Here is a 25,311-nt window from a genome sequence, read left to right on the forward strand (position 1 = left end):
TCTATCCAGGGCTTTGATAACAGGGGCGGTATTTCTCTTCAAGTGAGCGCACACAACCTCACCCCCCCCTCCGTCACAGGCACCCACTAACCATCTCTCATTTTCAGATATTAGCCTATAAAACTCTAACTAAGCTTTCGCTAGTTACGCAGTAGCTTTAGTAGTTAACATTAGACGCTAGCTTTTTCTAACCAACTAGTAACAGAGAGGGAATATCATATCTTGAACTGGCGCTGCTATATATAATCTGCCAGTGGCAACACCTTGACATCCTGCCAGTGGCAACACCTTGACATCCTGCCAGTGGCAACACCTTGACATCCTGCCAGTGGCAAGCAACATGGTATAGGGTATTAGTTATGCTAATCCCGTAAAAGTCACATTGGTGGCGCCGCCCATTATAAATGTGGCTGTAAAAGTTAGATTGGAAAATGAGATTAATGCTACGCACCAAAGAAAACGTGTCCCCTGGCTCCTCTTGCATCGGACCATGACACAAAGAAACTGCACACCTGCGGATATATGTAGTTCCCACTGATTAAAAATAAGAACGAGGTTAGACAGAAAAATAAAGCGAGCTAATTACTCAAATTATCTACTTGGGGTCATTAAATTAAGATGCAAATAGCAGAATAATAGAAGGTTAATATTGATATTCAAGATGTACGCTGATTGGTCGAAGGTTTATGAGGTGCTTAGTATAAGCTGAGGTATGAGAGGTGATTGGTGGAGCGTTTGTTTATCAATTTACCTTACTTCATGGAAGATGGACGCTTATTGGCTGTCGATACATCACACTTCGCCGAAAACAAGGTTCTAAAGTAGAAAAAGACATACCTACGCGAGCCATTGATTAGTTGACAGACGCTCACCCGATTAAAATTACACTAGTAATTAATGAAAGAATAGTAATTACCATAGATCACACCAGCCCATAAGAAAAACACCCATTGGCTGATTATATGAAGGGGACAAGATGAGTGGCGCTGCCCAATAAACTCGCCCCTCGGGGCAAAATTAAAAAAAAAAAATCTCAAAAGGGATAGAGTAGCTTAGGCTATTTCTACCCTCCTATGAAGAGGGGACCTTCGACAAGCCGCGGCTTCCTGTCCTCGTCAAGGCCACTAGGGTTAGTGGCTAAGGAAGACTGATCAATTCACGATATGGAAGACTGATCAATTCACGATATGGAAGACTGATCAATTCACGATATGGAACACTGATCAATTCACGATATGGAAGACTGATCAACTATAATCATGGACTTTAGAGTTTAAGAGCAAGAGGTGTAGATACGTGAGGATGGGGTGTGCACCTGGGGCCAGGTACTGGAACCGGTTACGTTAACCAACGGCCATATGTGTGGTGTTGGGTGTGTTTGTATGTACCTCATATGTACTTCATATGTATCTCATGTGCTACCGTTGTCAGGATTACGCCCGGAGCACCGTTACCTGGTGGTGCCTCCTGGGTGCTTCATTACGTCCTTGGCCACCACAAACAACGGAGATACATCATACATAAACACACAACACATGATGATGTATACCTCACCAACATACACAACCAGATGAGTGGGAGGATAGGCAGAGCGCAGCCCCATTCTCTTGATTTACCACAACGTACAGCATCCTAAACCAGGAATGTAAGAGCCCAAAGAACCCACCTAACCTAACCTAACATAACCTACCCAGGTATAGAAAACGTGGATATTTGCAGCCCCGTTACTTTCATAGCAATTTGTAATATCTACGTTACAAATCACTGGACGTACCAGCAAGTAAACCGTCTACGTCACACTAATCAGTCAATTTCAGAAATTCATGCTCTGTAACTTTCAAGATTTCAAGGTTTGTCCATCACTTGAAACTCCAGTGGGTTACTTACCTATAATAAATACATCCCACACTTGATGATACTGTATTGGTTTATTAGTGGTGGGGGTTGGGAGGTGTGGGGCCCCTCAATGGGGGGGAGGGGGTTCAGGGGGAACAAAAAGGCTACTAGGAACAAAAAGTTCCAAGTAGCACGGGCTATGGAGAGCCCGGGGGTTGTCGAGATCTACGTTATATATATACTACCTCCCTCTGTCGGGAGGTATAAAATGTGTTCGTGATTTTTTATTGTAAATAAATTCCCATGTAATATTTGTAAACAAAAAAAAAAAATTTTAGTTCATAAATCGACTCGGGGTTGTAATATATACGGGTTGCACAAGAACGAACCACTCAGTAAACTTGTGTTTAAAACTAGACAACAGTGAATGGAACAATAGTCAACTCTAGATGAAGTAAGATAAAAAAAATATGGAATATTAAAGTTTATGATGTTCCTCTTAACTGTTAATTTTGCATTATTCGAGAAAATAAATAAATAAATAAATAAATAAATAAATATATATATATATATATATATATATATATATACATATATATATATATATATATATATATATATATATATATATATATATATATATATATATATATATATATGTAGAAATAACATGTCGTGGACGATTTTCTCTATATACTATCGCAGAAATATTTCTCGATATAATGTGACATTCTACAGTAATAATATAACCTGTGGATATACCAGACAAGGAAGGCAGGCCCCGAGCATATTACTAATACCTCCCACACACAGTATACACACTACACGGATTATATACATATATACACACACACACATATATATATATATATATACAGTCTCACTACTTACCGTCGCCAGTTGGACAAACCAGTACCCACTGTACGCTAAGGGGTCCTTTTAACAAGTATACTCTGTACTACCATGCACAGCAAGCCAAGTTGTGAATGTGCACATAGAACAAGTTGTTATACCAGGCACAGGAGGCAAGTTGGCACAAGGAGCCGTGACACAAGTGAGGAGAACAAGATGTGTTCGTGTCACGCTCACCACCGGCCTGTCACATGGGTGGTGTTGAGAGAGAGAGAGAGAGAGAGAGAGAGAGAGAGAGAGAGAGAGAGAGAGAGAGAGAGAGAGAGAGAGAGAGAGAGAGAGAGAGAGAGAGAGAGAGAGAGAGAGACAGAGACAGAGAAAGACACGGCCAGAGTCCACACACTGATAGTGTAAAGTAACAAGGAAGACTCATCCAGATGAGGAAAATCATGCAAGAAAACTGACGGTCTTTCCAATTTACGAGGAAGTTAGAGGAGAGGGGAAGACCCCGCACTCCTCCACACCTTCCTGCAGAAGTCCAGCAGCTGAGGGTGCCCCCTTCTACCAGGATGCCATACTTTACACTTATGGTTCGCTTACATGCTTGTCATACTGGGCGTCTAAGTTATGCTGGGGGGAGGGGGGGTTTATTCCTTAAGTAATTTGCTATTTATTGTTGGCCAAGATGACCATATTAAATTTGGATTTAATTTAACAATATTTATAAAGTTAGAAAACAAAAAATGTGGGAGAGTGGTGTATTTTTTCTTTACTATACAGGAAAGGTTTCTGCGAGACTGAGAGGGAAACGTTGTCAACAAATAATGTCTCATGTATGTGTCTATAGATTATAACCGTCATCGTCCTGATATCTTATCACTAATAAATCATAAATATATAATTCAGGAAGTTGTATCATAGTATAAACAACTTACGAGGAGAGGGACCTCGTAAGTCACATCTTAGCTCTCTGAACGTTCGAATGTGTAATATGATGTTCATTATTTACGATAATATAAAAATTAATGGTTTTACGTGCTGTGTTTCCTCAACCTATACTACCCCGTGGTGGCGTTAGCAAGGTCAGGATCCACCAAACATTTACCTAACCACTTGCGAAACCAGTACATCTTTCAACAATTATGGCGGCTTTTGTGTGTATTTATTAAACAGCTTATGCCCTCCGAAGCACTGAGGTTGTTTCAATGATAACAGCCTTGAATTGTGAAGATTTGAAACTCATAAACTGTTGAAAAACGTCCATTTTCACGGGAGTGACGTTAGCTGCTGTTAAGAGCAGTCACACCAGGGGCTTCTTTGTTGTGTTCAGGGTCCCTGAGCGTGTTCAGGGTCCCTGAGCGTGTTCAGGGTCCCTGAGCGTGTTCAGGGTCCCTGAGCGTGTTCAGGGTCCCTGAGCGTGTTCAGGGTCCCTGAGCGTGTTCAGGGTCCCTGAGCGTGTTCTGGCACTGACAATTAGAGTGTGCCTGGCACCCGTGACCTCTTGGAGTAGTTAATTGAAATATCTACATCTACTTTAACCGAGGAGTAGAATTATCTTGTTATTGTATACAAAGATGGTAGATGCTTCACAACCAGGAGTTCCAAGGGTTCGATTCTCGCGGTAGGACACGAGCTGTTTAGGCACCTTTCCTTTAACCTGATGCCTCTGTTCCCTTGGCAGTCAATAGGTATCGAGGAGCTAGGCGATTGTTGTGGCTTGCATCCTTGGGTAACTCGCCGGTCAAAAGGGGGACCTTGATAAGCCTAACAGGATTCCTGTCAAAGAATCAATTATTTTTTTTTTTAGAAATTATGAATTGTTACAGTACAATTATTCAACAATCAGCCGGAAATCTTCGATACAGTAACAAATACTTTGTAATGATTTTTCACATTTAAATCTATAATTCCGAAATAAAAAAAGCTCATGGAGTACTGTAATTTTCTTTTCATTATTTAACAAATAATTGTATAAAAATTTTTTTATACAATTTCGCAGCGAAAGGGTTAATGAGCTGTGGAAACCGAGCGGATCATCACATGTGGAAATTTGTTAAAAAGACTTTTTGAGTATCTTTTTTACTTTTTAATGGTGGCACTCCCATTACTTTTGTGGTGCTGTCTTGACACACGAGTGTGTCGAGGCCCTCACATCACCTGAGTACATTGCAGGTGATGAGTCACAATAACGTGGCTAAAGTAAGTTGACCAGACCACACACTAGAAGGTGAAGGAACGACGACGTTTCGGTCCGTCCTGGAACATTCTCAAGTCGATTGAGGTCCATTCCATTCCGTCTTGGTGCATTCTCCCTACACAATCGACTTGAGAATGGTCCAGGACGGACCGAAACGTCGTCGTCCCTTCACCTTCTAGTGTGTGGTCTGGTCAACATCTGAGTATACATTCTCAGGGTATTACACACACGCCTACAGCTGGCTGGACTCCCATATACTGCCTCTTATAAACTGCGAGAGAAAGCTCTTTTTCTGCAACTTCAAGAAAATATCCCTAAATGCTACTGATTTACTGCCACATGAGGGGCTCAGTGTTAGTCAATCACTAGGTCTAGTCCGGGGGATTACAACTAATTATAAGACAATTACAAGTTAAAATAGGCGTACATACAGCTCGGTAATGGATGGCAAATCCATACAAGCAGCAATTTGTGTATAATAGGAAAGGATTAGTTAGATCATTAGTAATACCAAACAGGTGTTAATTAGCATATCAACGATAGGGGGAATATAATTCATAAACTACTAATTATTCCATGGGATCAATTATGGGTCAAAATGTACATAGAGAGATGAGAGTAAATGATTCGCATACCAGTAAAATAGTGCAAGTTAATGCTACAGATGAAATCCTGCATATATATATATATATATATATATATATATATATATATATATATATATATATATATATATATATATATATATATATATATATATATATATATATAATTAGTATATGAGAACGCATAGAGCCATTAATAACGCTGACTAATAACACCGTAGAGATGCTGTCAAAGACGGTATGGTCCCATCAGAGACCAAAACAGAAGAGAGAGAGAAAGACCTATAAGAATGGCAACCATTCTTGAGTCAAATGACTCAACTTTCAACACAACAAAAACGATTAGAATAACGTGTCAGTCCTGTACACTACTGCGGCAGCAAAGGTAAACAAAGAAAAAAAGAAAACGAAAAGAAAACCTTAAGAGGGGAAACTGTGAATTTCTGTAACCTGGGTGAGGCGCCCGCGCCGGTGGCAGGCCTCCTGGCTTTCCGGGCGGACGGCTCAAGACTGATGGTAATGGCGCGGTCCTGGGGCGTCGCGCACCTGCTGGAGAGAGACGGGAGGGAGGCAGGGGTAGAGGGTCATGAATGGAGGAAATGAGGGAGGGGGAGGAAGGAAGGAGGTGAGAGGAAGAGAAGAATCAGGTAAAGTGTGAAAATAATGGGGATGGTAGATGCATGCAATGTTAAGTAGAGGACAGGATAAAAGTGGGAGAGGGAGGGAGGGAGGGAGGGAGAGAGGGAGAGAGGGAGAGAGGGAGAGAGGGAGAGAGGGAGAGAGAGAGAGAGAGAGAGAGAGAGAGAGAGAGAGAGAGAGAGAGAGAGAGAGAGAGAGAGAGAGAGAGAGAGAAGAGAAAGAGAGAGAGAGAGAGAGAGAGAGAGAGAGAGAGAGAGAGAGAGAGAGAGAGAGAGAAAGAGAGAGAGAAAGAGAGAGAGAAAGAGAGAGAGAGAGAGAGAGAGAGAGAGAGAGAGAGAGAGAGAGAGAGAGAGAGAGAGAGAGAGAGAGAGAGAGAGAAAGACAGACAGACAGAGAGACAGAGAGGATAAAAATTTAGACATTACAAATGACATACATAAAGCAGAATAAAGATAAAATAAGAGGAGAAGAATCAAGGTGATGAATGACAAAGCCAAAGAAAAAATAAACAATGAAAATGGCAGGGAAGGCCAAAGAGAAGGATATGGGAGAGGAGGAGGAGGAGGAGGAGGAGGAGGAGGAGGAGGATAAAGCAAAGAAAGAGAAAAAAAAGAAAGAGAATCAGAGCATTAGAGTCGGAATCTGTAAGAACATGGAACAAATTCTGTGTGGCAGAGAATCATTATGTAAGCTCGGATACAAGTCTAAATACACACGAGTCCTGTTGTCAGACCCGGGGTGCGCTACAAGCTGTCAAGTGTGCGCTGTGCGGCGGTCAAGTGTGTGCTGTGCGGCGGTCAAGTGTGTGCTGTGCGGCGGTCAAGTGTGTGCTGTGCGGCGGTCAGACCCCTGGGCAACCAGGGCGAGTATGTCTATCTTACTGACCAGTGGTGAGGGGAGTATGTCTATCATACTGAGCAGTGGTGAGGGGATATATGTCTATCTTACTGAGCAGTGGTGAGGGGAGTATGTCTATCTTACTGAGCAGTGGTGAGTGGTATATGTCTATCTTACTGAGCAGTGGTGAGGGGAATATGTCTATCTTACTGAGCAGTGGTAAAGGGAGTTTCTATATCTTACTGAGCAGTGGTAAAGGGAGTTTCTATATCTTACTGAGCAGTGGTAAAGGGAAGTTTCTATATCTTACTGAGCAGTGGTAAAGGGAATTTCTATATCTTACTGAGCAGTGGTCAAAGTGGGAGACAAGATAAAGCGAAGTAACTGCCAAGATTCTTTTTTTAAAAAAGTTGCAAAAGTTCTATTAAAAGTTTAAGGGATGCTTAGAAAGTAGCAACAACTTGGTAAAAATAAAAAAAAGTTGGGCAAGTATATCTTTTAAGTAGCAAAAACTTTATAATATATATATATATATATATATATATATATATATATATATATATATATATATATATATATATATATATATATATATATATATATATGTTCTTAGGTGCTAAAAAGAGAGGGCAATGTTGCTGAGTGTGTGCTCACGTCAAGAGAGAGAGTGAGACACATACACAACAAGTCTACACAAAAGAGATGTATCTGAGAAGAGAACAGCCGTGCAGTGGGGTGCGTATAGACTATATTGTAGCCACTTACCAACACACTAACTCACCGCTACAGTGGCAGTGCTCAAAAAAAATACCACTTTTAGGTCAGTCGGGGCTTAAACACACACAAACACCTCCTACACAAAAACTCACGAGACTAAGGTCGTGTTTGGGTATATATATATATATATATATATATATATATATATATATATATATATATATATATATATATATATATATATATGATATGGCTACTACGTCTACTGTTTTTTTAATAATACACATGTAAATAAGAAAGAGAATCACATAATAACATAAACACACATTATAAGCTATTCCCTACAACATGAGCTCTTATTACATTATTTATTTGTATACTTCAATTCACTAAACCAATAAGTGCTACACAAAATTATTATTATAGTATTAAAACAATTCTGAACTATTAAAGTTGTTGAGATCTTCTGAGGCTGTTCCCAAGTTAGAGATATACTCGATCATTGTTCTTAAGAACCCTTTGTTTACAGGTTCTTGGGGGGAGATTCCTAGAACAGCACCACCAGCACCTCCCGTGAAGGGGTCTTGGATGAATTAAGGTAAAGGGATTGAGGCTTGTGCATGAATGGTCGAGCTTCAGCTCTTGTTCCCCTTGCCTTTCCAGCAGCAGGTAGTCTAATGCAATGACTCCCGATTGACATTATTTCTATCATATCTACTTTTGAAATTATGTTTGGTGGATATTATCTCCTCTAGTTCATTCCCATCCCCCACAAATCATATAATAAAGGAGTGTATATATATATTTATATCTTCATGAGTCATCTGTGTCTAGTTTTCCTAAGCTCATTGTCCTCTTGTTGTTTGGTGTTGTTGTTGTTTGTTCTTAAGTAAGTTCTTTGTGTTCGTAGTTCAATCTGGGTCGTCTGTTTAGCAAGTGTTCGTAGTTCTATGTGGACCGTCTGTTTAACGGTGCTCGATAGACAGACATTATGACTATTTTCTCTCCTGTTATGACTCCCGAAGCATTGTGTGTGTGTGTGTGTGTGTGTGTGTGTGTGTGTGTGTGTGTGTGTGTGTGTGTGTGTGTGTGTGTGTGTGTGTGTGTGTGTGTGTGTGTGTTTACCTTCCAATATGAAGTGTCTTAACTGTAGCAAAATTGTTGTGCGTGCTGCTGATCCTCTGCTGTCTGCTTCTTCCTGTTGCTGGTCATTGGCACAGCACTTCACTGGCACAGCACTTCACTGCCACAGCACTTCACTGCACAGCACTTCACTGGCACAGCACTTCTTGCAGAACATTCGCATCATTCCCTTGGGCTCTGTCTCCATCTTTGCTACTGTGTGTGTGTGTCACTTCCTGGGTGTTCATACCTTCATATCCAACATTTACTTTTGTTGTAACTGAGCTCATGGGTTCCGGCTATCAGCTAATGGTTGTCTAATATCTTGCGACCCTCATATCTTGGTCATATCTGCTTTTGACATTGTGAGTTGAGATAGTTTCCCCCTACTCCTCCCTCTTCTACCTCACTAAAATTGCTTGTTACTCATTGCTGGGAGACTTCCTCAAACACGACCAGTTAGTGGAGTGATTCTGTGACTGGCCTGAAGTGGTGGTCATCTCTGGGGTTATTTATCATTTCCAAATGGAGAACTGTGCTCCTTTCAGGAAGGTCTTGTTCCTTGATCTTATGGCTTCTAATCTCCTTCACATCACTGGGCTTGCTACTCACCCAGGGTTTAGGTACTGGGAGAGGGTTTAGGTACTGGGGGGTGGGTCTAGGTACTGGGAGAGGGTTTAGGTACTGGGGGGTGGGTCTAGGTACTGGGAGAGGGTTTAGGTACTGGGGGTTGGGTCTAGGTACTGGTTGAGGAATATTTGGTGGGGGTTACTAAAGAGGTGAGGCTGTTCTAATCACCATCCGATAGGTAAGGTCATGTTCCTGGGCCCCACCTGTGGTGTGGAGGTCGCGGCCTAGCCTCGAGTAACCCAGCAACACACCTGGTCCAGGAACACACCTGGCTCCAGCACATGCCACATCAATGTTTCTCTCACTTCACACCTTACTTCGAACGCCTAACTGGAGCTTTTCAGCATATTTGCATACGTGAAACTTAATATAAATAGGAAGGAAGAGATTGAGATGTTAGAAAGGTGTGAAGGAGAGAGAGAGAGAGAGAGAGAGAGAGAGAGAGAGAGAGAGAGAGAGAGAGAGAGAGAGAGAGAGAGAGAGAGAGAGAGAGAGAGAGAGAGAGAGAGAGAGAGAGAGAGAGAGAGAGAGAGAGAGAGAGAGAGAGAGAGAGAGAGAGAGAGACATACGCACTTGGCCTCGTCGACATAGATGGAGTCGAGGACATCGGCAGCGTACTGAAGGTTCTGCTGGAGCACCGCCGCAGCCACCTCCCCCTCCTGTAGGTGTCGCAGAAGACTCCGTAACCTGCGGACACAACACTCACGTCACACCCTACACACCACTGTGTCACATCACACCGGGATGTGGTCGTGAACAATGTCACAGTATCAGACCAAGTAGGATGGATTAAGACAGGAATTTCCTTAACTACTTTCGTATCTAATAATACATCATCTTTCTGATATATGGAGAATGCTAAACCCTAGTTATTTATACATGTAAGGAGATTAAAAGTCACATAATTGTCTTTCACATAGTAACGTTGAGGCTTTATCATAGTGGATCTTCTCAATAGGATCTAAGTACTTATAAGTTCAGGCGGAGAGTGCTTGAGAATATACTGACAAGGTCCTCAGTCCAACAGGACACAACCGGTGTCGTTCTGGTATTGTGAACCACAAGCTAATGAGGACACGTCCGACGCAGAATTTGACTGGCGAAGGACACGTCCGACGCATAATTTGTCTGGCGAAGGACACGTACGACGCATAATTTGTCTGGCGAAGGACACGTCCGACGCATAATTTGTCTGGCGAAGAACACGTCCGACGCAGAATTTGTCTGACGAAGGACACGTCCGACGCAGAATTTGTCTGGCGAAGAACACGTCCGACGCAGAATTTGTCTGACGAAGAACATGCCGGACAGAGAGCGGCGCCCTAGACGGGGCGGAAGACCTACCAGGGATAGGACCATTCTAACTGACCCCCGACACATACCGACGGAGAACGTACCTGAGCGCTGCCTTCTCGCAGGATTCTGGGGTGTCGACGGCGGGCAGGGCGTCATGGAGAAGGTCGATAGCGTCGAGCGTATCATTGTCGGCCTCGGACGACAGCCGCGTCGACCGTCCTCCATGACTGCGGCTGTTGGTCCTGCGCAGAATGGTAAGCGAACCTTGTTCTGTGGGGATACGGAGAGACAGCCGTCACCAGGGGGCGCCTCAGAGTTTGGACAGTCGAAACATTCACAGTGACTCTTGGTGTTTAGACGGGTACTAAGTACTAAGTACTAAGTAGGGTTTAGTACTAGGAACCCTTCCTGTTGTCTCTGGCACTGCTACAAGAGGCGGGGTTAGAAGAGAATAGCAGGAAGCAGAAAGAAAGCAGAAATAGAAAGAAAGCTACGCTTCTGATCTGATGGGATGCTCCCGGACGCAGGTTCGAATCCTTGTCACGGCCCTTGTGGATTTGTTCATTTACGCTTCTGATAGTTCCCTTCCCTTCTTCTACACTTATCATGCTTACACTTCCGCCACGAGTACGAATGATCCCCAAATAATAATGATCACGAAAATATAATACACATATATGTAAATTTAAAATGTAGCCTAATTAGACTACCACAATAAACAACTACTACACCAACTGATGATTTAGCCACCCCAAGAGGTGGCATGGGCATGAATAGCCCGTGAAATAAATACACCATCACAATAGGCTACATATAGTCCCTTGCACCTCACCAAATTTATCGTGCTCTGGTATTTCAGGTAATTAGATAATTATCAGGAGAAAGCGCTAAGCCTATATAGCACACGGAAGAGAAATGACGACTCGATGGACCGTGAGGGATCGAACGCAGACCTGCAAAAAGCGAAGTCATATTCTGAGAAATATCAAGAGAGAGATAATGTCACATATATATTTTGCTTATATTAAAATGAAGTGATGATTTAATTTAGTATTGCATCAATAGTTACACGATAGTCATAAAAGTGTTTCATAAAACAACTCTACTGCATTTGAAACACTGAAACAATAATTTATCGTTTTCTCTAATACAGCATGATCACAAAATCCCAGAAATCCCAGCCACGGGTTGGTCTGAACCACAACAACCTCGCTTTCAGGTCTGAGTTCGATTCCCCAATCATCCAAGTGGTTGGACATCGTATTTTCACTCTGTCCCCCACAGGACAGAAGGGAGTACACCCCCCACAGATCTCACTCACATAACCTCAGGACAATCTTCACATTAAGAGCCAAGAGTAATAGAGGGACATACTTGAGAGCTGACCATTAAGAGCCAAGAGTAATATAAGGACATACTTGAGAGCTGACCATTAAGAGCCAAGAGTAATATAGGGACATACTTGAGAGCTGACCATTAAGAGCCAAGAGTAATATAAGGACATACTTGAGAGCTGGCCATTAAGAGCCAAGAGTAATATAAGGACATACTTGAGAGCTGGCCATTAAGAGCCAAGAGTAATATAAGGACATACTTGAGAGCTGGCCATTAAGAGCCAAGAGTAATATAGGGACATACTTGAGAGCTGACCATTAAGAGCCAAGAGTAATATAGGGACATACTTGAGAGCTGACCATTCTTGCTGGTAGGAGGCGGGGGCGGAGCAGCTTCATCCTGGCCATCTTTCTTCTTCTCCGGAGGACTGGCAACTGTATCAACAAATATGAGTGTTAAGTTGTATTCGTATTCCTTTCTACTTTAATACAATATCTATAAAGTCATTTTATATATATTTAACACTATATCTCTAGTTAAATATCTCTAGAAATATCTCTAGTTAAAAATATCCGCCGTTTGTGGGTAAAGAATGACTGCCATTCAGAAGCAGAGTTTCTAATTCTGGTCATGTAATCAACCTATAAATTAGTACATCATAACAAATGTAATTGAAAAAAAATGCAAGTGACAGAACACGAATCAATCACCTCACCCAAAACGTTTGTGCCATATCACCTCACCCAAAACAAGTATAAGTATGATGTGTGTTATGTGTAAATTAGTCTTTGAAAATGTAAGAAGTTTACGAATCGCGTTCAGGCGTCAGACCAAAAATAAAAATGTAAAAAATGAATTTTGGAGAGTTAATTTTTCAATTACCATCGACAGTGAAGAAACACGTGTAAATGTGTGTGTAAAGTTATTTTATTTGGGGTGGGGGTCACTTTCCATCCACTGGTTACAGTTGATGGAGACAAAAGGGAGGGCGGCGCATGGCATGTACATACAAGTGAAATGGGATGCCACACGGACACACAAAAAGGGAGAGAATGGGGGGAAAGGTAGAGAAGGGGAGACACTTGAAAGGTGAGAAGAGCCTGGAAATTCATCACTGTCACTTTGACATCTGGCGTCTCTCTCTGTCTCTATCTCTCTGCCTCTCTCTCTCTCTCTCTCTCTCTCTCTCTCTCTCTCTCTCTCTCTCTCTCTCTTTCTCTCTTTCTCTTTCTCTCTCTCTCTCTCTCTCTCTCTCTCTCTCTCTCTCTCTCTCTCTCTCTCTCTCTCTCTCTCTCTCTCTCTCTCTCTCTTTTAACTAAGGCTAGGGTTCATAAGGGCTGTCAATTAAAGTATTTAGGGAAAGTGCAAGCAAGAGCTGTTATCCTACTTCAGCTCATCTGAAGCCTGTTCCTACTCATTTATTTCATGAGAATACACTTTCAAACTATCACATAGGGAACTATCAAGTAAGGAACTTCGTTAAACTGCAAGCAAGAGCTGAGCAGGATGAGCCTGTAGCCAACTGTGTGCCAGAGAACAAATCCACAAGGGCCGTGATGAGGATTCGAACCTGCGTCCGGGAGCATCCCAGACGCTGCCTTAATCACGTTATGATGATTTCTGTTTGATGCATCACGTTATTGTGATTTCTGTGTGTGTGTGCCAGAGCCTTCATGTGATCAGTTGACCTGATCTCCCGTATACCAACCTGTTGAGTGAACAAGTTCCTGATGCCAGTCCTCCTAGGAGTGATCGCTGATTGAGTGATGTTTTTGAGAATGGCACTTCCAGCATGAGCCTGTTGAAGGTTGAGCGCCTAGTTGATACGGGTGACAACTACTGATTGTCCACGGAGTTTGGCCAGGTGCGGTACTTTGAGAATGTTGGCCTTGTACATAACAGTAAGACCACCAACGTCCCGACGGTCTTGCAGGCCGTTCAGACCGTTCCCACCAGACCAAGACTAGACAGAGACGCTCTCTTTCTCTCTAGTCCTGGTCCCACACCTTGCGTCCAAGCTATCTCTGCATATTATGTAATTGGTCTGACGTATGTGGCACACACGGTTATGAACAACCCGCTGATTAGACTCTAAATGTGGATCTAATGTTATCAAACGGTGTATAAACAGACGATATCTAAATGATCTGAGGGACGGAGTCTTGTGGTAAGGAATAATCATCTAGATGTCTTTACAGGGTCAAGCAACAGCTCAGTCAAGCAACAGGTCAGTCAAACAACAGGTCAGTCAAGCAACAGGTCAGTCAAGCAACAGGTCAGTCAAGCAACAGGTCAGTCAAGCAACAGCTCAGTCAAGCAAACAGCTCAGTCAAGCAACAGCTCAGTCAAGCAAACAGCTCAGTCAAGCAACAGCTCAGTCAAGCAACAGCTCAGTCAAGCAACAGCTCAGTCAAGCAACAGCTCAGTCAAGCAACAGCTCAGTCAAGCAACAGCTCAGTCAAGCAACAGCTCAGTCAAGCAACAGCTCAGTCAAGCAAACAGCTCAGTCAAACAACAGCTCAGTCAAGCAACAGCTCAGTCAAGCAACAGCTCAGTCAAGCAAACAGCTCAGTCAAGCAACAGCTCAGTCAAGCAACAGCTCAGTCAAGCAAACAGCTCAGTCAAGCAACAGCTCAGTCAAGCAACAGCTCAGTCAAGCAAACAGCTCAGTCAAGCAACAGCTCAGTCAAACAACAGCTCAGTCAAGCAACAGCTCAGTCAAGCAAACAGCTCAGTCAAGCAACAGCTCAGTCAAGCAACAGCTCAGTCAAGCAACAGCTCAGTCAAGCAACAGCTCAGTCAAGCAAACAGCTCAGTCAAGCAACAGCTCAGTCAAGCAACAGCTCAGTCAAGCAACAGCTCAGTCAAGCAAACAGCTCAGTCAAGCAACAGCTTCATAACACGGCTGTTTCATCTCCTGGTTTGTTTAAACAAAATGTGTCATTCTTCATGTTCTTCGTCGTATGTAATGCAACCCACAATAGCTGTTTAACTCCCAGGTTTACCAATTTGTGTTTAAGTGAACAGAATTCAGGTGAAAGAAAATGTTGCCCAAACGCTTCTCTCTCTTGCCGTGGAAATTGAACCCGCTCTTCTCGGTTGTGAACAAAAGGCGTGGCCACACTGTGTGTGTGTGTGTGTGTGTTTGTGTGTTTGTGTGTGTGTGTGTGTGTGTGTGTGTGTGTGTGTACTCACCTAATTGTACTCACCTAATTGTGCTTGCGGGGGTTGAGCTTTGGCTCTTTGGTCCCGCCTCTCAACTGTCAATCAACTGGTGTACAGATTCCTGAGCCTACTGGGCTCTATCATACCTACATTTGAAACTGTGTATGGAGTCAGCCTCCACCACATCACTTCCTAGTGCATTCCATTTATTAACAACTCTGACACTGAAAAAATTCTTTCTAACGTCTCTGTGGCTCATCTGGGTACTAAGTTTCCACCTGTGTCCCCTTGTTCGTGTCCCACCCGTGCTGAAGAGTTTGTCTTTGTCCACCCTGTCAATTCCCCTGAGAATTTTGTAGGTGGTTATCATGTCTCCCCTTACTCTTCTGTTTTCCAGGGATGTGAGGTTCAGCTCCTTTAGCCTTTCCTCGTAGCTCAATCCTCTCAGTTCCGGGACGAGCCTGGTGGCATACCGCTGAATCTTCTCTAACTTTGTCTTGTGTTTAACTAGGTATGGACTCCAGGCTGGAGCTGCATACTCCAGGATTGGTCTTACATAAGTGGTATACAGGGTTCTGAAAGATTCCTTACACAAGTTTCTGAAGGCGTGTGTGTGTGTGTGTGTGTGTGTGTGTGCTCAGTCATCCTTACCAACTTTATTTCAAAACTGTCAACCGCAAAGAAAACGGGAGTTTCTAAATACAGTTTTATTTAATATGTGATAAAGAGAGAGAGAAAGAGCAAGACTGAGAGACAGAGAAATAATGGACCACCTCCACCCTGGGACAGGCAGACAGGCAGACAGACGAGCCCCGAGGTTACCCACACTATACCACGAGAACATCCGAACAGTGAACTATAAAAGAGGGAAAACTTTAATTAAAATCAATCTAGTGATTGCTGCCTTTCACAGTTCCCCCTTCCATCCTCTCACCTTACCTATCCTCCCTCCCATCCTGAAAGCCGAGGGCCAATCACTAGCCACAAGGCTCATGATTCCCATTTCCCTATTCAGAATTTGCACATACCTATTCCCCCCTCGCTTCCCCACCTCCGCTTTTTCCTTCTACTCCTTTATTGTATTATCATTCACTGTTCATTATCATGTCTCCTCTTATCTCTTCCCCCATCCTACTTCTTCCCCTCACCCCTTTGTCCTCCTTCTTTACCTGTTGCTGACACCAGCCAATCAAACCAATTGCCTGTGAGATTAACCACTGAGAGCCTTATATACAGCTGCTGGCGCGCTTCTGGGATAATTATTCGACCATGAATAACGAGAGGGAGAGAGAGAGAGAGAGAGAGAGAGAGAGAGAGAGAGAGAGAGAGAGAGAGAGAGAGAGAGAGAGAGAGAGAGAGAGAGAGAGAGAGAGAGAGAGAGAGAGAGAGAGAGAGAGGCAGGAAGCCTACATACATGATGCTGACATTTTAATAGAGAATGAGAGATGTGGAGATGAGCAGAGGTGCCTAAGGGGTGCACACCTGTGCGCTGGCAGTGAGTCCTGCAGGTGTGTCAGCTGCAGGTGTAGAAGACGGGACCAGGAGGAGAATAGAGGAGAGAAGGAAGCAAGGAAATTAGGGAAGGAAAATAAAGGGGGAGATGGTGGTTGTAATATCCATGTGCTGGTATTTACTCTTTGTACCTGCAGGATTGAGCTGTTAGCTCTTGGACCAGTGTGTGTGTGTGTGTGTGTGTGTGTGTGTGTGTGTGTGTGTGTGTGTGTGTGTGTGTGTGTGTGGTGTGTGTGTGTGTGTGTGTGTGTGTGTGTGTGTGTGTGTGTGTGCGTACGTGCGCGTGAATTTAATTCAGCTATACTTATTTGTTTTCTGTTAATTTCTCCACATCAAAATGTTTCCAGAACCTATCACCGGAGGGCTACATGGCCCGATAATACTAGCAGGGTTATATTGCATTAGTCAGTGCTGTCGGTTCCAAACAACTCCAGACTCGTTTGGGTACATTTTCGTGCACCTGGTGCCTCTCTTCACCTAGCAACAAATGTGAACGCAGGAGTTAAGGGAATGTTGCATCTTAGGGTCAATAGTTTTTTTTTCAAGAGACCTCTCGATAAACCTCGTTAGTCAAGGACTAATGAGTGATATATAGTCCTAATGGCTTGGCGCTTTCCCCCTGATAATTCCCTAATCCCCATTTTATAATAGATAATATATTATTTTTATAATATATTATACAATCTGCTGCGCCTTCTGGCCCCGAAATAAATTATATACAGATTTAGAACAATTTTCAGCAATAATTTCCAAATTTGGAGCATCTCTTGCCTGCGCTTCAGGGGCCAGATTCACGAAGCAGTTACGCAAGTACTTACGAACGTGTACATCTTTCCGCTATCATTGGCAGCTTTGTTTACAATTATTAAACAGTTAATGAGCTCCGAAGCACCAGGAGGCTGTTTATAACAATAACAACAGTTGATTGGCAAGTTTCCATGCTTGTAAACTGTTTAATAAATGTAACCCAAGCCGTCAATGATTGAGGAAAGATGTACACGCCTGGTGGACCAAACTCTCACAAGTCAAGTCTGGCCTCGGGCCGAGCTTGGGCAGTAGAAGAACTCCCAGAACCCCATCAACCAGGTATATGTGGGCCTGCGGGCCGCTCCAAGCAACAGCCTGGTGGACCAAACTCTCACAAGTCAAGCCTGGCCTCGGGCCGGGCTTGGGCAATAGAAGAACTCCCAGAACCCCATCAACCAGGTATATGTGGGCCTGCGGGCCGCTCCAAGCAACAGCCTGGTGGACCAAACTCTCACAAGTCAAGCCTGGCCTCGGGCCGGGCTTGGGGAGTAGAAGAACTCCCACAACCCCATCAACCAGGTATCAACCAGGTAACTCGTTCGTAAGTACTTGCGTAACTGCTTCGTGAATCTGCCCCCAGGGAGGAATTCTGAAAATTTTTAAGCAGTGGCGATAATATAGATGTTTATTGAAGGTATACTATGGCCGTTTTAAATGTGACTCCGGAATGTGTGGTTGTGGTTGGAATTTTTAACGGTACTGACAGCATTGGCTTGGTTTCGTTCGCCCAATCGCTTTAATATGAAATGTTGGCAATGTCTGTCATCATAGTTTATCTCAATGGCTACGTAGTCTTGCGTGGAGACATTTGCAAGATTTGCAACAAGATTTTCCTGTGTTGTAAATGATTTTGCGTTTCTTCTGATACAAAAATAAAAAAAATACAGTATAGAGAATTTCTGCACATATTCTGTTAGTGGAAAAATTATCACCAATACTAAGAGTTTTTTGAACCAATGACTTTGCTCTTACACAACTTGCTTGTGTAAGAATATTTAATATAATATTTTAATGAATGGTACTTTCTTGATTCATTTTTTATTAATTTAAAAAAAATCAATAAGAGGATTATTTAGGCAAGAATTCCCACTGGGCATTATTTAAAGTAATATTAGACTAACATAATCATCTTTCTCTTGTTTGTCTACTTTAATTCAACATCTGCACTTAATATAAGGGACATGAACTGGGCCCAGATAATCTCCCACACTTTGTCCCAGCACATCCTCTCTGTGTCCCAGCACCTTCCCTCACACTATCCCAGCATCTCTCCTCTCACTATCCCAGCACCTCCTCTCTCACTATCCCAACATCTCCCCTCTCACTATCCCAGCACCTTCTCTCTCACTATCCCAGCACCTCTCCTCTCACTATCCCAGCACCTTCTCTCTCACTATCCCAGCACCTTCCCTCTCACTATCCCAGCACCTCCTCTCTCACTATCCCAGCACCTCCCCTCTCACTATCCCAGCACCTCTCCTCTCACTATCCCAGCACCTTCCCTCTCACTATCCCAGCACCTCCTCTCTCACTATCCCAGCACCGCCTCTCTCACTATCCCAGCACCTCCCCTCTCACTATCCCAGCACCTCCCCTCTCACTATCCCAGCACCTTCTCTCTCACTATCCCAGCACCTCCCCTCTCACTATCCCAGCACCTCTCCTCTCACTATCCCAGCACCTTCCCTCTCACTATCCCAGCACCTCCTCTCTCACTATCCCAGCACCTCCCCTCTCACTATCTTTATCGTGTGTGTATCTTTAGTCATTTCATGTTTCCTTACCTTTGAGGCTGTACTGAACTAAGGTACGAAAGCGCTCAAGCATTACCTGTCCTTGCTCGTCGTTATTTGTTAGACAATAATAAAGGAACACTTGTATTCCTAACAAAAATAACATAATACTAACAAAAGGAACATAAACAAATACAAATTAACAAAATCTACAAAATTACTAAGCCTAACTACAGTCGGAATTCTGTGTGACACAAAAAATGTAATTATTCCCCAATTATAGAGAATTATATGCAATTAGGCTCATTAATCCAATTATATATCATTATAAACAAGTGTTTTGGAGTAATAACTAGACCTACATACAAATAATGTAATTATTTACCTGATTTACCTGATCCTAGTCCATTAATCCTAGTGGCCTCGACGTGGACAGGAAGCCGGCGGCTTGCCGAAGGTCCCCCCTCCCCTATTTGCCCTTCATGATATCATGCAGGTGGATTTTAATACTGAATTCACTGTTGATATTTACAGCTTCGGCAGGTAGGAAGTTCCATAGATTTATAACCCTGTGGGTGAAGAACCATCTCCTGTTCTCAGTCCTACATTGTGGCTTGTTCAGCTTGAAATATTTGTAATACAAGACCTATTGTTGTTCTTCAACTGTATCGTGTTCTTGTTAGGCCCAATTTAGATTATGCATTTCTCATCCCGGATGTAGGTTCGAACCCTCGTCACGGCCCTTGTGGATTTGTTCATCTGATGTATCACGATATTGTGATTTGTGTGTGTAGTGTGAGAATTATTTAGTGTGAGTTAATTATTTAGGTCAACCTCCCGTTTTCTTCCAGGTCTGTACCACGCACTAACCGTTCATACTGACCAGTTATATCAGTTCCGGGACTCTTAATGGCTTTGGAACAACTTTGTGGCTCAATCGGATTAATTACAGCAATGTCAGTTATGATTTCGCGACACAAATAGGGCGTTTTAAGTGATATATAACCATTAATTACCCACCAAAAATATATCTTATAACTGAGATAAATTTATGATAACAATTATATACAAATTTTATAATCTTATGGCCGAGGGTTGATGTGTTTGACTAGACACCTTAAGGACCTTTGATTGTGATGCTTAATACTGATAGTTTACAGACCTGTAGGCTGGAGGGTTGAGCTTCAGCTCCTGGGGTCTCCCTCATATCATTCGGCTGACTGGCGTAGGGTAGGTTGGACTTTGATCCTATGTATGGAATTAGCCTCAGTTATCTGTACCTGGCACGTCTCTCTCTCTCTCTCTCTCTCTCTCTCTCTCTCTCTCTCTCTCTCTCTCTCTCTCTCTCTCTCTCTCTCTCTCTCTATGTCGAGATAATGAGAGAAAAGTGTTTGGTTTTCTTTATATCTCCCTGACTAAAGGTTCTCCAGTAATAACTTGAGTGTGTGTGTGTGTGTGTGTGTGTGTGTGTGTGTGTGTGTGTGTGTGTGTGTGTGTGTGTGTGTGTGTGTGTGTGTGTGTGTGTGTGCGCGCGCGTGTGCGCGTGTGTGTGTGCGTGTGTGTGTGTGTGTGTGTGTGTGCGTGTGTTCAGTCTTGCCAACAAGCCTACCTTCAAGGTACACTTAACAAACTATGCCAGTCTGTCGAGGCGGCCGCCATAAAACGTGGCCAAGAGTTCGAACTCAATCCACACAAACACACAATCGTGAATGGCAAAAGGGGGGGAAAAATGATCCGAATTACACGGAGGAAAAAGATTTGATCACATTTCAGTAAGATCGACGTGGACACTAGTCAGGAGATCTTGGAAGGTTTCCAAGGACAAACTATAGGGCGGAAAAAGTCTCTCGAATGACTCTTTGGGATTGAAATTCTCATTCAAAGTTGGCCTGAGTCTGCAGTAAGAAAATGGTAAACTTTTTAGGAAATTATGAGTCCTTTGAGCAATATTAAAGATGCTTAGGAATTTAGAAGTAATCAAGGCATAGAATTCAGGATATACAAGTCCTTTGGGACACAGTGAGAGACCCAGTGAGAGAGAGAGAGAGAGAGAGAGAGAGAGAGAGAGGAGAGAGAGAGAGAGAGAGAGAGAGGAGAGAGAGAGAGAGAGAGAGGAGAGAGAGAGAGAGAGAGAGAGAAAGGGGGGTTAGGTCTGAGGAAGAAACCCACATTTCCTTTCATCTGATTCACCTATTCCTATAATCAGTCAATAGGTACCTGGGAGTTAGGGAACTGTTGTGGGTGGCCTCTTGGGGTTGGTCAGAAGTTGACCTAAAGGGGGACTAGGCGAACCCTACCAGGCTTCCTGTCCCCTAAATTGGGAAATCAAAAGACCAGGAGAGAGACAGAGACAAACTTACATAACGTAAGAGAGCGCCAGAGGACTAGAGAACGAAAGAAGTCCCCAGGAGAGCTCCAGGAGGGAGGGAGAGAGAGACAGAGGGAGAAACCTGGCGGAAGAAACCAGGATAAAGGTAGAAACCCAGAGAAAGGAGAACCAGAAAGTTGGTAAAAGCAGCCGTGATATCCGAACCTTAAGAGGATTAAGCTTCAATTAGATTCCAAGAGGCGACCAGGATGGACCTTCTGCTGCTGCTGCTGTTGCTGGTGGTGGTGCTGTTGGTGCTGCTGCTGGTGCTGTTGCTGCTGCTGTTACTGTTGCTGCTGCTGTTACTGTTGCTGCTGCTGGTGCTGTTGCTGCTGCTGTTACTGTTGCTGCTGCTGTTACTGTTGCTGCTGCTACTGTTACTGTTGCTGTTGTTGTTACTGTTGCTGTTACTGTTGCTTGTTATAATGGTATATCACTTGACAATATTGTAGGTGCTATTTGTGCTGTAGGTTGTAGTTATCGTTATCTGTTTATCGCATTACTGTTGTTGCTGTGTCGTGTTGCACGTCGCTTGCTGTGTTCCGTTGTTACTGATAAGTGTTGCAGCTTGTGTTGGCCAAGATGCTACGGATGATGGCTCCCCAGCTAGTCCTCATCAACACACGCCAAATGCTCTTTAAACTACCCCACCAAACCCCCTTTTAATGACTGAAACTCACTTTCCAATCGATTCACAACTGATGTATGCACTTTTTTTTTCGAAGAGAGGTTCGGTCACGGCCTCTGTTCGAATCCCATCTCTCTAAATGCTTCATCCACAGCAAATGATGAAGCATTTGCCAATGACAAATGTCAGTAATGGCCAACAGAGCCTAACCACCTAAGTTAACTCTATTGCAGCACATTCCAGTATGAAATACTATTATCTTGTATTTGGGGAAAGAATAGAAGTTGTATACGTAGCATATTAAGTTGTTTAACGAGTCTTTGGTTTGGCCGGTGGACGAGCTTGCTTGAAGATAGATAGTAGTTTCCCAGTGGTGGTGGTGGTGGTAGTGGTGGTGGTGGAGGTGGTGGTAGTGGTGGTAGTGGTGGTTGTAGATGTCCTGTTACTGGTAGTATTCATGTTTGGGGCTGTGATCCTGTTGGTGTGTTTACTGTTGTGTTTGGTGAGAATTGTATTGCTTAGTTTTATTTCGTTGGTGGAGCTTCCCTGAAAATTAAGGCTGAGTTAGATCTTTAATGCCCAGCCGCCTAGCCGCCCAGCCGCCTAGCCGCCTAGCCGCCTAGCCACCAGCCACCTATCCTTGTCGCACTTATTGCGTTTTACGTGAACGTTCCTGACGTTCCAGATCTTAATTCTCTCTTGATGGTGATGCTACTGACTCAACTGATGTTGCTGCAGACACTGCCGCAAGTGCTGCTCTTGTTGAAGCAGTAGCTGCCGCTCCCAATGTTGAGAGACGTGAAATAACGGACCAAATCTGGCGAGGGAGGAAGCTTCCACTGGATCACCCTGGATCAAGCAAGGAAGGACCTCCTGAAGCAGCCCAGATCCTGCCAACATGATCTGTTAGACTTCCTCCCACTAGATCTAAGACTTGTCGCGAGTCTGAACTAAGGAGAAAATAGTTTACCATCTTCCTGGCCAGCACTGCAACTCCTCCGCCAGCAAGAAGGCACCAGGAGTCTCCGAACACATAAAAATAAATAACTGTCTAAAGGAAAAATTCTCTAGAGAAAATTGTACCTATTTCCTTTAGCTTACTGCTTGGGGGATTAGCTAGCGTGGGAGGGGGGAGTGGGGAGGGGGCAAGGCTAATGGTTGAGAGGTAAGGGGGGAGGGTTAGGAAAGGTCAAGCTTCCCTTCATCTTCCCCATGTATTTACCCGTCCAAGTCCTCAATTCCTCAGGAGCATCTTGAAGATCGGATGGACCCCAATTAATCGAGATTCCTTCAGTTCGCGGTATTGAACAACTTTCATCACAAGAACTTTAAAGGGGACAGATGCTGAAGTGAAATTGAGTAACTTCTATGTCATATGATGGCCAGGTGGCCCGAGATGATGGCCAGGTGGCCCGAGATGATGGCCAGGTGGCCCGAGATGATGGCCCGGTGGCCAAGATGATGGCCAGGTGGCCCGAGATGATAGCCCGGTGGCCCGAGATGATGGCCAGGTGGCCCGAGATGATGGCCGGTGGCCCGAGATGATGGCCGGTGGCCCGAGGATGATGGCCAGGTGGCCCGAGATGATAGCCCCGGTGGCCCGAGATGATGGCCAGGTGGCCCGAGATGATGGCCAGGTGGCCCGAGATGATGGCCCGGTGGCCAAGATGATGGCCAGGTGGCCCGAGATGATGGCCAGGTGGCCCGAGATGATGGCCAGGTGGCCCGAGATGATAGCCCGGTGGCCCGAGATGATGGCCAGGTGGCCGAGATGATGGCCAGGTGGCCGAGATGATGGCCAGGTGGCCCGAGATGATGGCCAGGTGGCCCGAGATGGATGGCCAGGTGGCCAAGATGATGGCCAGGGTGGCGAGATGAATGGCCAGGTGGCCGAGATGATGGCCAGGTGGCCGAGATGATGGCCAGGTGGCCAAGATGATGGCCAGGTGGCCGAGATGATGGCCAGGTGGCCGAGATGATGGCCAGGTGGCCAAGATGATGGCCAGGTGGCCGAGATGATGGCCAGGTGGCCGAGATGATGGCCAGGTGGCCAAGATGATGGCCAGGTGGCCGAGATGATGGCCAGGTGGCCGAGATGATGGCCAGGTGGCCAAGATGATGGCCAGGTGGCCGAGATGATGGCCAGGTGGCCGAGATGATGGCCAGGTTGCCAAGATGATGGCCAGGTGGCCGAGATGATGGCCAGGTGGCCCGAGATGATGGCCAGGTGGCCAAGATGATGGCCGAGGTGGCCGAGATGATGGCCAGGTGGCCGAGATGATGGCCAGGTGGCCAAGATGATGGCCAGGTGGCCGAGGATTATGGCCAGGTGGCCAAGATGATGTGCCAGGTGGCCGAGATGATGGCCAGGGTGGCCCGAGATGATGGCAGGTGGCCAAGATGCAATTAGGCAGTGATGTGGTGGAGGCTGACTCCATACACAGTTTCATATGTAGATATGATAGAGCCCAGTAGGCTCTAATCTGTACACCAGTTGATTGACAGTTGAGAGGCGGGACCAAAGAGCCAGAGCTCAACCCCCGCAAGCACAAATAGGTGAGTACACGCACACACACACACACACACACACACACACACCACACACACACACACACACACACACAAAACGTTAAGGACAAAAACAACAAGCCCCAATAACCATTATGCCAAAGAACTGCATCAAAACACACTAATTCCTTCCAGCCCGCCACAACCTGGTTGATCAAGCAGTCCCCTTGGCGCATGTTTCATGTTTTAGCACTAAACCCCATTTCTTGATTGCTACTTTGGTCGATCTTGTATAAACCAGTAGCGTATACTCGCCCCCTGCCCCCTGGAGAGTGTGTGTATATACACACACACACACACACACACACACACACACACACACACACACACACACACACACACACACACACACACACACACACACACACACACTTTGCCCGCGACAATGGCGCCGCCCAACCGATTTATATACACGAACGGAGCAGCATTTTAAATCCAGAATGAATATATTAAAGTGTGGCCAA

General features: G+C 44.4%; 1 protein-coding gene across 26 annotated transcripts in view; it reads right to left on the minus strand.

Annotated features, from left to right (window-relative positions):
* LOC123762060 (dual specificity calcium/calmodulin-dependent 3',5'-cyclic nucleotide phosphodiesterase 1A) overlaps positions 1–25,311 on the minus strand; it is a 546,501-nt gene that overhangs the window by 19,192 nt on the left and 501,998 nt on the right. For 10 of the 26 annotated variants that reach the window (XM_069335861.1, XM_069335860.1, XM_069335859.1 and 7 more), the window contains exons 3-5: positions 12,414–12,500; positions 10,833–11,001; positions 10,009–10,122 (exon numbers count right to left, since the gene is read on the minus strand). In XM_069335861.1, the coding sequence (XP_069191962.1) occupies positions 10,009–10,122; positions 10,833–11,001; positions 12,414–12,500 (370 nt within the window). Of the gene's footprint in view, positions 1–5,940; positions 6,040–10,008; positions 10,123–10,832; positions 11,002–12,413; positions 12,501–25,311 lie in introns of all 26 variants that reach the window. The other 16 variants (XM_069335850.1, XM_045748303.2, XM_045748305.2 and 13 more) reach the window with 2 other exon arrangements.

Source organism: Procambarus clarkii, chromosome 34 (genome assembly GCF_040958095.1).
Source record: "Procambarus clarkii isolate CNS0578487 chromosome 34, FALCON_Pclarkii_2.0, whole genome shotgun sequence".
NCBI lineage: Eukaryota > Metazoa > Arthropoda > Malacostraca > Decapoda > Cambaridae > Procambarus > Procambarus clarkii.